The sequence below is a fragment of the Neophocaena asiaeorientalis genome, unplaced genomic scaffold (assembly GCF_003031525.2).
Source record: "Neophocaena asiaeorientalis asiaeorientalis breed wild unplaced genomic scaffold, Neophocaena_asiaeorientalis_V1.1 scaffold182, whole genome shotgun sequence".
Taxonomy (NCBI): Eukaryota; Metazoa; Chordata; class Mammalia; order Artiodactyla; family Phocoenidae; genus Neophocaena; species Neophocaena asiaeorientalis.
Genome location: NW_020174648.1, coordinates 6812171 through 6825014, shown reverse-complemented (window position 1 = coordinate 6825014; position 12844 = coordinate 6812171). Strand labels below are relative to the sequence as shown.

The window sequence follows — 12844 nt, the reverse complement described above, 5'->3', positions numbered from 1 at the left end:
AAAAAATCTACAAACAATAAATGCTGGAGGGGGTGTGGAGAAAAGGGAACCCTCTTGCACTGTTGGCAGGAATGTAAATTGATACAGCCACTATGGAGAACAGTATGCAAGTTCCTTAAAAAACTAAAAATAGAACCACTATATGACCCAGCAATCCCACTACTGGGCATATAACCTGAAAAAATCACAATTCAAAAAGAGTCATGCACCACAATGTTCATTACAGCACTATTTACAATAGCCAGGACATGGAAGCAACCTAACTGTCCATCAACATGGATGGACAAAGATCCGATGAATGGATAAAGAAGATGTGGCACATATACCCAATGGAATTTTGCTCAGCCATAAAAAGAAACGAAATTCAGTTATTTGTAGTGAGGTGGACCTAGAGTCTATCATACAGAGTGAAATAAGTCAGAAAGAGAAAAACAAATACTGTACGCTAACACATATATATGGAATCTTAAAAAAAAATGGTGCTGAAGAACCTAGGGGCAGGACAGGAATAAAGACACAGACATAGAGAATGAACTTGAGTACACTGGGAGGGGAAAGGTAAGCTGGGACGAAGTGAGAGAGTGGCGTGGACATATTACACTACCAAATGTAAAATAGATAGCTAGTGGGAAGCAGCCGCATAGCACAGGGAGATCAGCTCCATGCTTTGTGACCACCTAGAGGGATGGGATAGGGAGGGTGGGAGGGAGATGCAGAGATAGGGGATTTGGGAGGATATATGTATACATATAGCTGATTCACTTTGTTATACAGCAGAAACTAACACACCATTTGTAAAGCAATTATAGTCCAATAAAGATGTAAAAAAAAAAAAAGGGTTGGAAAGGATATAGGTAAGTTGTTTCCATGAAATTCTATTAAGATAATTACAATTTAAATTTATTAGCTAGCAAAATATTAGTAAAGTATTTGTTTTTCAGAAAACTGAAGAGGCTCAAACTATTCTGGAAAAAAACAAGAAAAAGTGTTCCTAAGAAATCCAAGGGGATTGGCTAGGCAACACCTTTTCAGTCCAGTGTGGTTCTCTATGACATCACTGAATTTATCCCTGAATCACTATGACTGATGATGTTACAGTGATCATCAGTGTATATTTTGCTGACTAGCAAAAGTATCTTCAGTGCTTTGACTGGAACACCATGTTAACTAATACTCAGGGCATTTCTGCTCTCTCTGTAACCAATTTTTGACTATAAATGCTTTTTCCATTTGAGAAAGAAAGATGCCTTCTCAAGGACTATCCCTGATTTTTCCTCTGTTGTTTATCTGCTTCTTCAGGGAGAGCTTCTGCATTTGTGATGGTACAACCTGGACAAAGGTTGGATGGGAGATTTTTCCAGAAGAAACGCATCATTTGAAAGTTAAGCCTTCTCCATCTCACCGTCTACCTTACCCTCTGAACAAACTATGCTGCAATTTTGCTAGTATGGATATATTTCAGTGTCTTTTACATCTTATTTATATTTTAGTACAAGTTCTCTTTTCAATCCTGTCTGTTTTATCTGCTCATTACCTGTGGGTGAAATGGAAGAAACACACAAAAAAGGTGAATTAGTGATGCAAATAAGAATAGTTATAGACTATCAAAGAGTTTAAAAGATAAGATTATCATCTTCTTTGAGAGAAAGAACCATGTCTTATTCTTCTTCATAACCTCCCCAATTTCCACCATTCATCCCCAGCATGTAGCAGTTTCTTGCATATGTCAGGTGTTCAGCAAAGGTGTACTCAATTAGAAGGTCCTTAAAATAACCTATTAATTTTAGATAGATTATTTTAAGTTACGAAACACACCAAGAAAGTAGTGAGCTACAGTGAATAGAATGCATAGGAAGTGAAGGTATCTGTCTGGGCCCTTAGGTAAGTCACTGTATCTTTCTCAGCTGCCTGATCCATAAAATTAAGGATATGGAACGACATTTTGTTAGATCCCTTCCCAATCTGTCTAAGAAAGCTAAGTATACAAAAGTCGGCATGTATTTTTTTAATGGACTGCAAACTAATTTCTAATTTTAGTATAACTTTCTGGAAAATAGCACTCTTAAACTAATTTCCCACTTTGCCAGTGACACCATATTTTGAGGCAAACTTAAAAGCTCATTGACCTTCACAACAATTAGATATTTATAAAATGACTATGACTTTATCACATTATACCTTAAGGTTGTTTAGTAAAGGAAAATATTTTACTAATATTCAAATAATTCCTCCCAGCAGAATGCTCTAATCACAGGAAGTACTTATTAAATGTCTGCCGATGGTGATAATGATCGCTATAACCTTATACAAAAGCATATAAAAAAGAGCATTTCTTCTGCATTTATACCTTTCATCTACAGTAACTTTTTCTTTGCATAAATAACTAACATGTGGTATTTGGAGTTTAAGTGTATATATCCAGAAAACAAATCTAATTTGAACTATAGTAATAAAAAAATCTCTAATATGTTTTTTTCTCCTTTTAACTGAAGAAACAAGCCTCCTTAGATACAGCTGGTAATGATCTAGAAAGCCAGCCCATCTATGACACTGACCAAATACTCTGCAGACCAGTGGCCACAACATCAATGATCACCAAGTACCTGAATCAGGTGTCCCATCATCCTCCAGCTAAGAAAGTCAAGCACCAAAAACTAAAGGGGAAGAAGAGTGAAAGAGAAGGAGCCAGAGGATACTAGACATATCCATATGCAAATATAGCTCAGTCCATTATGAAGACTACACAAGAAATCTATTGCGAGAACTCATGTAAGGACAAAAATGGTTCTTTGGCATCCTTTGTAAATTTTTTGCCAGGTTCTTTAAGGAAACCTTCCAACAAAGTCTGGATTGAACAGTTATTTCTATTCAGCTAAAACGGCTCCATACTCACTAAAAGTAATGGGGAAAGACTGTATACGATCACTGCTTCATGTTTAAGTGCTTTGTCCTTTTCAATGCGTTCGATTACTAATCATTAAGCAAGCTGTAGAACAGAATCTCCATTTAGTGTTTCAGTAAATCTCTGATTTAAATAATATTTGTGATTTTTCTTAGTTTCCTGAGCAAATTTTATGGCCACACTGAGACGTTTAATTTCCCATCTCATATTGTTAAAATGGTACGGAAATACTAAGGAACAGATTAATTTTTTAAAGTATAAATGTTTCCATTTTCAGTAAAATAAATGAGGAATTAAGTATCAACACTTTTTTAATTTCAAGCTTTTGTTGATAAGATGCCTCAGTTTTTAAAAATATTCCACACTTTTGTTGATCAGTCACCTCAATTTTTTTTTAAAGTATGGTTTCCATATTTTCCAAACAAAAGCTGAGAGACTGGTCTGAGACTAGGACAGATTTTCTTAACAACATGTTGAAGAATCCCAGAAAAATATACCAGATCTATAATATACCTCCCATCAATATAAGGGGAAAAAAACTTTTAAAAAAACAATCTTTTGTACAGTAATAGATAATGCTACAGTCTTTATAAATAACAGAAGAGAACAGTGCCTGCCTTGGGTTATTGTGGATTATTAGAAGTTTGTTTATGGTTCCACTTTCCACTCCCCTCCTTACTTCCACTCTTCCCTAACCACAACCCTACTCCCACATGTCCATGAATGTCTGCTCCATACCTTCAGAGCTCTGAACTGTCAACTAATTCCCTCTAAGAGAACACTGATATGTATCTCTATTAATGGAGGACCCTTGAACACTTCAAAAGTCTACGAACCTCGAAGACCCAATGAAATTTATCTCTAATAGTCAAATTTTCAGTAGTATAGAGGAGTCTCTTGGGTAGGGAGTCCTCAGCCCCGTAAACCTCTCATCATTAGAGCAAGAAATGGAAGTGGTTTATACTCTTGTTCAGTCTGAATTAAACAAATGTTACATTTTATGTTGCGTAGTTTGTGTTTTGACATTTCACAGCTACATTACCATGAAGCGCCAATCCTTGCAATCCCATCATTGATCTGGAAACAGAAGACTAGTTTATAGTATTATAGTCTTCTTATCTTCATCACTAGGAAATGGTAGGTCTAATTCCCCTAAGACTGTAAGGACCAAAACTAAACAGATGGACATGAGGGAGATGGAAAGTGGGGCAGGCACGTGGCCTTTAGCATGACCGTTGGCTTGACAGTTAGAGGTCCCGCTCTGCCAACAGTCAGCCTCACAGTGGTCCTCATGGCAGAGAGTGCAGTGAGAGGTGGATCGCATCCTTCTCCCTCGGGCCCTCCAGGCCCTCTGGCTTCGGGCCTGGCGGGTGAGCTGGGAGGCCCAGGGACGGGCTGAGGGCTATGTCCCACAGAGCTCCAGAGCACTCGCCAAAGCCGCCCACTGGCCAGGCCCAGGCCTGGAAGCAGCAACGAATCTCTCCCCAATCCCCACCTCTTCGACCAAAGGGCAGTGACATCTCCATGGGTCCCGGCCACTGTTTGGGTGCCCTGAGGAGTCAGAGGGCCACTTGGGTCCTGGGCACCTGGCTTCCTCAGTGATGACAGCTGGGCAGGGTCTGGGGACCTGGCCCTAAGGGTTCCGCCAGCTGAGATCTGCCTCCTCAGCCGGGGCTGGGCACTGGCGGGAGGACTCAGACTGGGTGCTGGACAAACGCTCCCCGGCAGGGTAACCGGATCATGCAGGGACCCCTCCTCTTGGCCAGGCCTGGACCTCAGAGGATGAAAGTACAGCCTTGGGACCTTGCCCTTGTCAGAACACAGAATAATGTTTATTTTGGTGGAGGTTTACAGGAACATCGTGACCTGACCATGATCTGATCTCAAGAACAAAGAATCTGACACCAAGACGTTTGCAACAACTAACCATGACCCTCCCTCACCTTTCCTATAAAAGGGCTTTACTGAAAGCTTTCAGGGAGTTCAGGGTTTTTAAGGTATAAGCCACCCATCTCCTTGCATGGCCCTGCAATAAACCTTTCTGTGCTCCAAACTCCAACGTTTTGGTATTGTTTGGCCTCACCGCATGTCAGACACAGGGACTTGCATTTGGTAACAAAACCAATGAAACTTAACACCATAAGCCCCAAACTTTCAGAAAAGTTACAGCAAAATTTGTTCCTGGATTGTGTTTTCTAAATGCCATGGGTCATTCTTCAAAAATGGTGATTCACTTTGTTATAAAGCAGAAACTAACACACCATTGTAAAGCAATTATACTCCAATAAAGGTGTTTTAAAAAAAGGATTTTAAATTATATAATGTGAATTTCACCTACAATAACTATTCATGAAGGGATCAATTAAATTCTTCACTATTTTCTTTTTGCATATATATATATAAAATCACAAAATCTAAGGTATTGACAGAAATAATGCCCCTAGAAAATATTCAATACAAGTGGACAATTACGTATAAAATAATCTACAAAGTATAACTCATCTTTTTCTTTCCAAATATGCTACCTTCCCTCAATTTCCTTACTTCTATTATTTCTCCCAGTATCCTTCTCATTTTACTAATAAGCAAGCTCCTTATGGCTGCCATATGAATCTTCCTAAATATCACTCTAAACCTCTTCCTCGTCTACGTAATATCTTTCAGTGGCTTCCAACAGCTACAGAAATGAAATCACCTTAGCCTGACATTTGGGAGTATAATCTGACTGTAATAATAGTTGTATCATTCTTCGAGTGTGATCACATACCAGGCGTTGTGCTAAGGAAGTGCTTAATATCATCTCATCTCATTCTCACAATGACGCCCGCAAGAGGTAAGAACTATTATTGGCTCCCTTTTCTGGAAATTAAGACTGAAGTATAAAGAATTTAAGTATTTTGTCCAAGGTCACATAGGTTTCAAGTAGAGACACCAGTATTTAAACTCAAGCAATCTGATTCAAAAGCCCGTGTGCAGGGCTTCCCTGGTGGCGCAGTGGTTGGGAGTCCGCCTGCCGATGCAGGGGACACGGGTTCGTGCCCCGGTCCGGGAAGATCCCACATGCCGCGGAGTGGCTGGGCCCGTGAGCCATGGCCGCTGAGCCTGCGCTTCCGGAGCCTGTGCTCCGCAACGGGAGAGGCCACAACAGTGAGAGGCCTGCGTACCGAAAAAAAAAAAAAAAAAAAAAGCCCATGTGCTTCTGCCTGTGCTGTAGCCTAGCTGTGTAAATTATGACTTGCTATTCTAGTAAGGCAATCTCATCACTTTTTCCCCAACATGTCACTTTCATTCACAAGATTTTGCTCACACCCTTTCCCCTTACACTGTGTATGAAAATCCCACCCTTTCTTCAAGGCCCACCTCAACTCCACCATGCTCTGACTTCATGTTCTCTGACCACCCCACAGCGTGTACCACCTGCTCTGCCTCTTTTAACCCTTAATTATAGTCTTTCTGATATTGTTATTTAACTCTAGAGTGTGTCTACAGGTTATCATCCCTCGCCTAACAAATGTCCAGAGGGCAGGAACAATTAATTGAACCACAACGGTGCTATGCTCATAGTGGGCATTTAATAAATGCTTGCTAAAAAAACACAATGCAGGTAACTATGTAAAATGAATGCCATGAACTTCCTTAGTACTAGTTTTTTAACCAATGTTTGTATGCCTACATAATTACACAGGTATATCTTCATGAAATCTCTAAGCTCTATTCTACAGGATTATGGAAATGATGCAAGAAAAATATTAGTGAAACTCAAAACAGTACATAGTTTTTTGACCTTTGATTAAAGCATAACATACATATAGAAAAGTGCGAAATTTATAAGTGTACAGCTCAGTGAATTTTCACAAACGAGCACACCTTGTAAACAGCAACCAAATTAAGAAAAAAATATTATGCCCCAGAAGTCCCCCTCATGCCACAATGATACCTGCTATTCTGACTTCTACCACCATAGATTAATTTTGCCTAGCAAACCATTTTAAATTATTACAATTGTTTCTACCTGGGGAATCAAATATATTCCTCAAGTATGCCATTTTTTTTAAACATTTAAGAAATGGTCCACTCTGCCTTAGGTCTCTCAGAAAATGGCCTTGAACATATTTTATACACATATTCTTATAGAAAATTATTGGTGAAATTGTTAGAAGGTGATAAATCAACCAGCTTCCAACCAATATAGTTTCTATTAAGTACAATGTTTTAGGCCAATAGCAAAATAGCAACAACAACAACAAAAAAGGCAGATTTCACATATTATCACCACCAGTGACTATGGTTAGGCCTACAAATAAAACATCTTGATAGAAGGTGAAAATGTTAATCACCTCTTTGCTTTGTTAAATACATAGCCTATAACCCTGTTAACTTGAGTCAGTTTTCTACTTTCTACTTTCTCTACCTTGTGAGCTCCTTACCTGCCCAGTCCAGGAACTCAACACACTCAGTCTGGGAATACCGAGCAGCAACATCTCGAGCTCGCTCTTCCTGGAAGTTCAGAGATTCTATATCAACATCCAATTCCACCAGTGCTTTCAAAGTTTCCAAACGACCCCAGGCTGCAGCACAGTGTAGGAGTGTGTAACCTAACAAATAGAATGAGGATGGTCAGGTCAAGAAGACTGCGCTGTTTTAGGCTATTTTATGGACTAGAAGATCACAATGGCAATCAGGTATTGAACAATTACTACAGGCTAGGCACTATTCTAAGTGCTTTACATACAGTAAATTCATTTAGTTCATAAAAACCCCATGAGGTCAGAACTATTATAATCCCTATTTTACAGATAAGGAAACAGAGGTCCAAAGAAGCTAAACTTGCCCAAGGAACACAGCCAATAAATGATGAACACAAGGCACCAACACAGGCAATCTGAACTCTGAGCTCTTCAACATCTTCTTAAGGAAGATGGCAATCTCCCTAACAGTCATCTACTGGAACACAATTAGACCTATGACTTTAGCCTAAGGAATCTGCATCAACTCTAATTACTCTATTATTGCTAACACAATCATACAAATTACTACAACTGGTATGCCTTTGGTTTGGAAATTAATCATTTGAATTAAAATGGAAATTATGACCTATCCAATTAGAAAGTTATTTCTAAGATTTACTGAGGCAACTACCATGAGATATAATTGTAAAGGTGAAAAACATGGGCGGCATCTTTAAAATGTTTTCAGACTGGTTTAAAAAAATCAAGTCAAAACTGATTGTTTTAACTTACCCACGAGGATACATTTGTGATTCACTTAACTTGGCCAAAGAGGCATGTAGTACTACAAGAAGAGTTGAGCAGAAGAATGAACTAGCATGTATTAAATGTATTAAGTACTAGGTACTTTATGGGCTACTACTTCATTTAATCCTTCCACTAACACTATGAGGTAGGTATTATCAGCCCCATTAAAGGATACAGAGGAAAGTGCAGATCAGAAAGACTATACCTTGCCCAAGGCCACACTGGTAGTAAGCAGCCAAAGCAAAATCAAACCCAGATCTGTTGCCAAATAAAAGGTTTATAAGGAAAAGGAAAAAGCACTCAAATGTTTGCCACTGGTTAGAGTAGGGAAAGAGAGAACAAGGACTCCTCCACTTCCTTCCAGAAACCTCCCCCTTGGCTCCCTATTTACCACATTCCCACAGTCCTGGGTCTCAGACCAAGTTGTAAACTATCTTTGTCTTGAGGCTATTACAACCAGAAGGGATAATAAAGAATTAATAAGGAATCAAAAGGAGCACGAAGTAAGCTACTCCAGGGCCAGCCAAAAGTGGAATTACCTCCCCTCTTTGGCCCCACTCTTTTTTTTAATGTTACAACAGTGAGACATTTCAGAACACCAAGAGATAAAGACTGGCCCAAGAATGTGACCATGGCTTTAGCCCCTACAAAATGGAGGGCCAAGAAATACCCAGATACCAACCCTCATTGTTCCTGCCTTCCGAAGATGCATTTCTTCAGCCAAACGGCCCAGGGCCCCTGGTTTGCTGGGAGAGGGGGACACTATCTACGGAAACGACACTGAAATAGCAGGAGCAGGAGGCCATTCCAAATGAGATATTCTGGGTCCTGATATTGCTTTTCTCAAGGCTGAAGTTACAGGCCAGGTCAGCAATAACATCTAAATTTTTTTTCCTATTTTTTAATATACAGTTTAAAAACAAGAAAACATGCTTTCTAAACAGACACAGGCTCTTTGACCAAGGAATTTAAAACCTAAGGGTTTAAACCATGGGTTTAAAAAAACCATTGTATGTTTTCTTTTTCCCCTCGTGAGAGATGGTGTCTTTTCTAGAAGAAAACACACAGATCTTTGTACTATATGAACCCCATAGCCTTCCCAGGAAAAGAAGAACATTTAAATAAGATGATTTCAAAAGCATCCAGACAAGAAGGGGATTTTCCTAAAGTTCTCCCATAATATTGGCAATGAGTATTTGATCCCAGAAGGGAGATACAGAAGGCTACATTTAGAAATCCCAGTAGGAAGAAAGGGACCATAAATGGAATTCTGAAAAATTGGGATTGGTTCAAAGAGAAAAATAATTTCTTTGTGGAAGACTACTGGTTACTAAATAGAGAGAGTCAACTGAGTAGATAGTTCACAGTAAGGCAAAAGATCAGACAAGAAGAAAAGTAATCTTTTTCCTCTATGCAGGCACTGTTGTGTGTGCTTCACAAGTATCAACTCATTTAATCCTCACTACAATCCTATGACGTAGGCACGAGTATTTTTCTCATTTATAGATGAGGAAACAAAAGCATGGAGAGGATAAGTACTTTTCTCAAGGTTGCTATAAATTGATGAAGGTCATTAATAAGGTCAAAATCCAAAAACTCCGATGATGATAGTCACAAACAAGTAATAGGCCATGGAACAAAATACTCACCTACCTAGAATATTTTTCACAATCTGCGTACCACCAGCAGTACCAGACTCTTTGAATTCCCCAAATCCTGTTGTTTCATGTCTCTATAACTTTGCATATGCTGCTTTTTTCTGACTGATACAGTAATTACAGTAGCAAAATAAAAAATAGAAGTATAAATTTTATATTTACTTAGCATTAATACTGGTATTTTGTAAAACTGAGTTCAGAATTCATTTTTTAATTAGTGTAACTAATACACTTTATTTTTTATTTATTTATTTACTTTTTATTTATTTTTTGGCTGCGTTGGGTCTTCATTGTTGCATGCAGGCTTCCTCTAGTTGTGGCAAGCGGGGGCTACTCTTTGTTGCAGCGCACGGGCTTCTCATTGCGGTGGCTTCTCTTGTTGTGGAGCACAGGCTCTAGGCATGCGGGCTTCAGTAGTTGTGGCACATGGGCTTAGTTGCTCCATGGCATGTGGGATCTTCCCAGACCAGGGCTCAAACCCGTGCTCCCTGCATTGGCAGGTGGATTCTTAACCGTGGTGCCACCAGGGAAGCCCACTAATACACTTTAAATACAAAAATGTACAAGCATAAGATATCAGATAAAAGCATAACTACCAAATAGGAATATTAAGTATATATTGTCATTCTATTAGCAATATAAATTGTCAGATAAAACAAATCAAAATTAAAGATTATAAAACAAATACTAGGGACTTCCCTGGTGGTACCGTGGTTAAGAATCCGCCTGCCAATGCAGGGGACACGGGCTCGAGCCCTGGTCCGGGAAGATCCCATATGCTGCAAAGCAACTAAGCCCTTGCGCCACAGCTACTGAGCCCACATGCCACAACTACTGAAGCCCGCGTGCCTAGAGCCTGTGCTCTGCAACAATAGAAGCCACCGCAATGTGAAGCCCATGCACCACAACGAAGAGTAGCCCCCACTCACCACAACTAGAGAAAGCCCACGCAGCAACGAAGACCCAATGCAGCCAAAAATTAATTAATTAATTAATTAAAAAAAACACAAATACTATAAAAATGAAGAAACTATAATCATGAAAATTGCAAATAAAACATTATTTGATTTTTTAAGGGTGTCAATAGTATCAACAGGATATTTCTGTACAAATTTTTTCAGCTACTGAAGTTTTTCTCACTCAACATTAGTTGGAAGTAGTTATAAACCAATACCAAATATTTTCCTTCGAATTACCTCAACTGTAATTTTAAAAGAGAGAGATATCTCCGAACAGCTTTTTGCTTTTTTGATAGAACTGCAATCTTTTTATTGAGAGTAAGTTGTAATCTTTATCGCCAAAGAAAACATTGCTGGTTCATATTTGTCTTTTTTAGTTTTCACATATACAGAGAGAGATTCCATTTCAGTTTCCTGATCAATTTCAAAACTATGAGATTCACATTGTACTTGTTTGGGAAGTTTGTGAACTTAAGAATTATTCTTACAATAGAAATTTTGTAATACCACAATATGGACCGTTTAAGTTTGTAATCTTCAGTTTGTCTTTTTATATACACTGAGCAATTAAATCATTGAAATTATTCTCAACCCATAAATGACTCTGATTTCATATTTTTTAAATACCAAATAAAACTATTATACCTATAAAAAGGCCAGTATTTCATTACCTAAAATAGTGGGTAAGTATACCAGAATAACAACAATATTGTAACACTAAAATCTGATACTACAGTTACTATACTGCCTGCCATGACCAATCCTTCAACCTCCTTTGCCTGGTAAACTCTTGGTCATTCTTCAAGATTCAATATATTGGACTTCCGTGGCAGTCCAGTGGTTAAGATCCCGCGCTTCCACTGCAGGGGGCGCAGGTTCGATCCCTGGTCAGGCAACTAAGATCCCGCATGCTGCGTGGTGCAGCCAAAAAAAGGATTCAATATAGCGCCTCCTCTGTGAAGCCTTCCTTGACCATGTCCAACACTTCCACGTAAAGTTGACTAATCTCTCCTCTGAGCTATCACTGTACCTTGTCCCACTGTATATTATTATCTATTTACACATCTGTTTTCTGCTAAACTGTGAACTTGTCCAAGTTTGTTGAATTCATTCATCTTTCCCAAGTTCCCAGCACAAGACCTGGCTAGTCCTCCATCCTTAACAAATGTTTGCTGATTGTATGGAAAGACAGAGTTTAAAACAGTAATTAGTTCTGATCATGCCTGTTTGAGTATGGCCAGGTTTAGAGACCAAAGCCTTGCCAGAACCAGAGGAGGTTCCACCATCAATAAACTGCAAACTGCACACACCTGTCCTTGGCTCAAACAGAAAAAAAGGTACTTCCCAATACACCAGAAGTCAGTAGTACAGAGAGCTGAAACTGTAAGAACTGTTTCATTCTCCTCCCTTTGGATCAAAAGTGTCCAATTCTTCAGTATTTAAAATGAAAGGAAATCCTGAAAGCAAATGTGATCCATCAATCACCTGGAAAATCATTTTCCTTCCTATCCATCTGAGTATCATCCACAAATAAATGGCATACATCTTCTTACTTTAGAGATATCTACCTGCAGTTCTTCAACCAGAAGTCCCTTAATTTTAGGCCAATGGCTTCTTATGTTCCAAAAATTAATAGTGTTCACATATACGCACACAATTATCATCCTTTAAAAAAAAAAAGAAAATTCTGTCATTTGTGACAACGTGGGTGAACCTCAAAGGCATTATACTAAGTGAAATAAGCCAGATAGAAAAAGCCAAATACAGCATGGTATCACTTATATGTGGAATCTAAAATAAAAATTATAAGCTAAACCCATGGAAACAGAGTAGAAAAGTGGTTACCAGGGGCTTGAGGGGTGGGGTAAACAGGGAGGGGTTGGTAAAAGGGTACAAACTTTCAGTTACAAGATGAAAAAGGTCTGGGGAACCTAATGTATAACATGATGACTATAGTTAATAACTATATTGTATAACTGAAATTTGCTGAGAGTAGAACGTAAATGTTCTCACACACAAAAAAATGCAAAAAACCCTGAATTGATCTGTTCTCCCACATGAACAAGCTCA

The 12844-nt window shown here is 38.8% G+C and overlaps 2 protein-coding genes across 2 annotated transcripts in view; one reads left to right on the top strand and one right to left on the bottom strand.

Moving 5' to 3' along the window:
* Window positions 1-12844, bottom strand: part of ANKRD45 (ankyrin repeat domain 45) — a 54889-nt gene that overhangs the window by 31541 nt on the left and 10504 nt on the right. The window contains exon 3 of the mRNA XM_024758737.1: window positions 7330-7497. Coding sequence (XP_024614505.1) covers window positions 7330-7497 — 168 coding nt within the window. The remainder of the gene's footprint in view (window positions 1-7329; window positions 7498-12844) is intronic.
* TEX50 (testis expressed 50) lies at window positions 1244-2699 on the top strand. Its single transcript, XM_024758738.1, has 2 exons — window positions 1244-1565; window positions 2485-2699. Exons 1-2 carry the CDS (start codon window positions 1244-1246, stop codon window positions 2697-2699), a joined length of 537 nt encoding a protein of 178 aa, XP_024614506.1.

What these genes read in the sequence shown, in the direction of transcription:
- TEX50 (XM_024758738.1), top strand. Translation starts at nt 1,244, where the DNA reads ATGCCTTCTCAAGGACTATCCCTGATTTTTCCTCTGTTGTTTATCTGC. An exon ending in ATGGAAGAAACACACAAAAA is followed by an intron (nt 1,566 to 2,484) that starts AGGTGAATTAGT and finishes TTTTCTCCTTTT; the next exon opens with AACTGAAGAAACAAGCCTCC.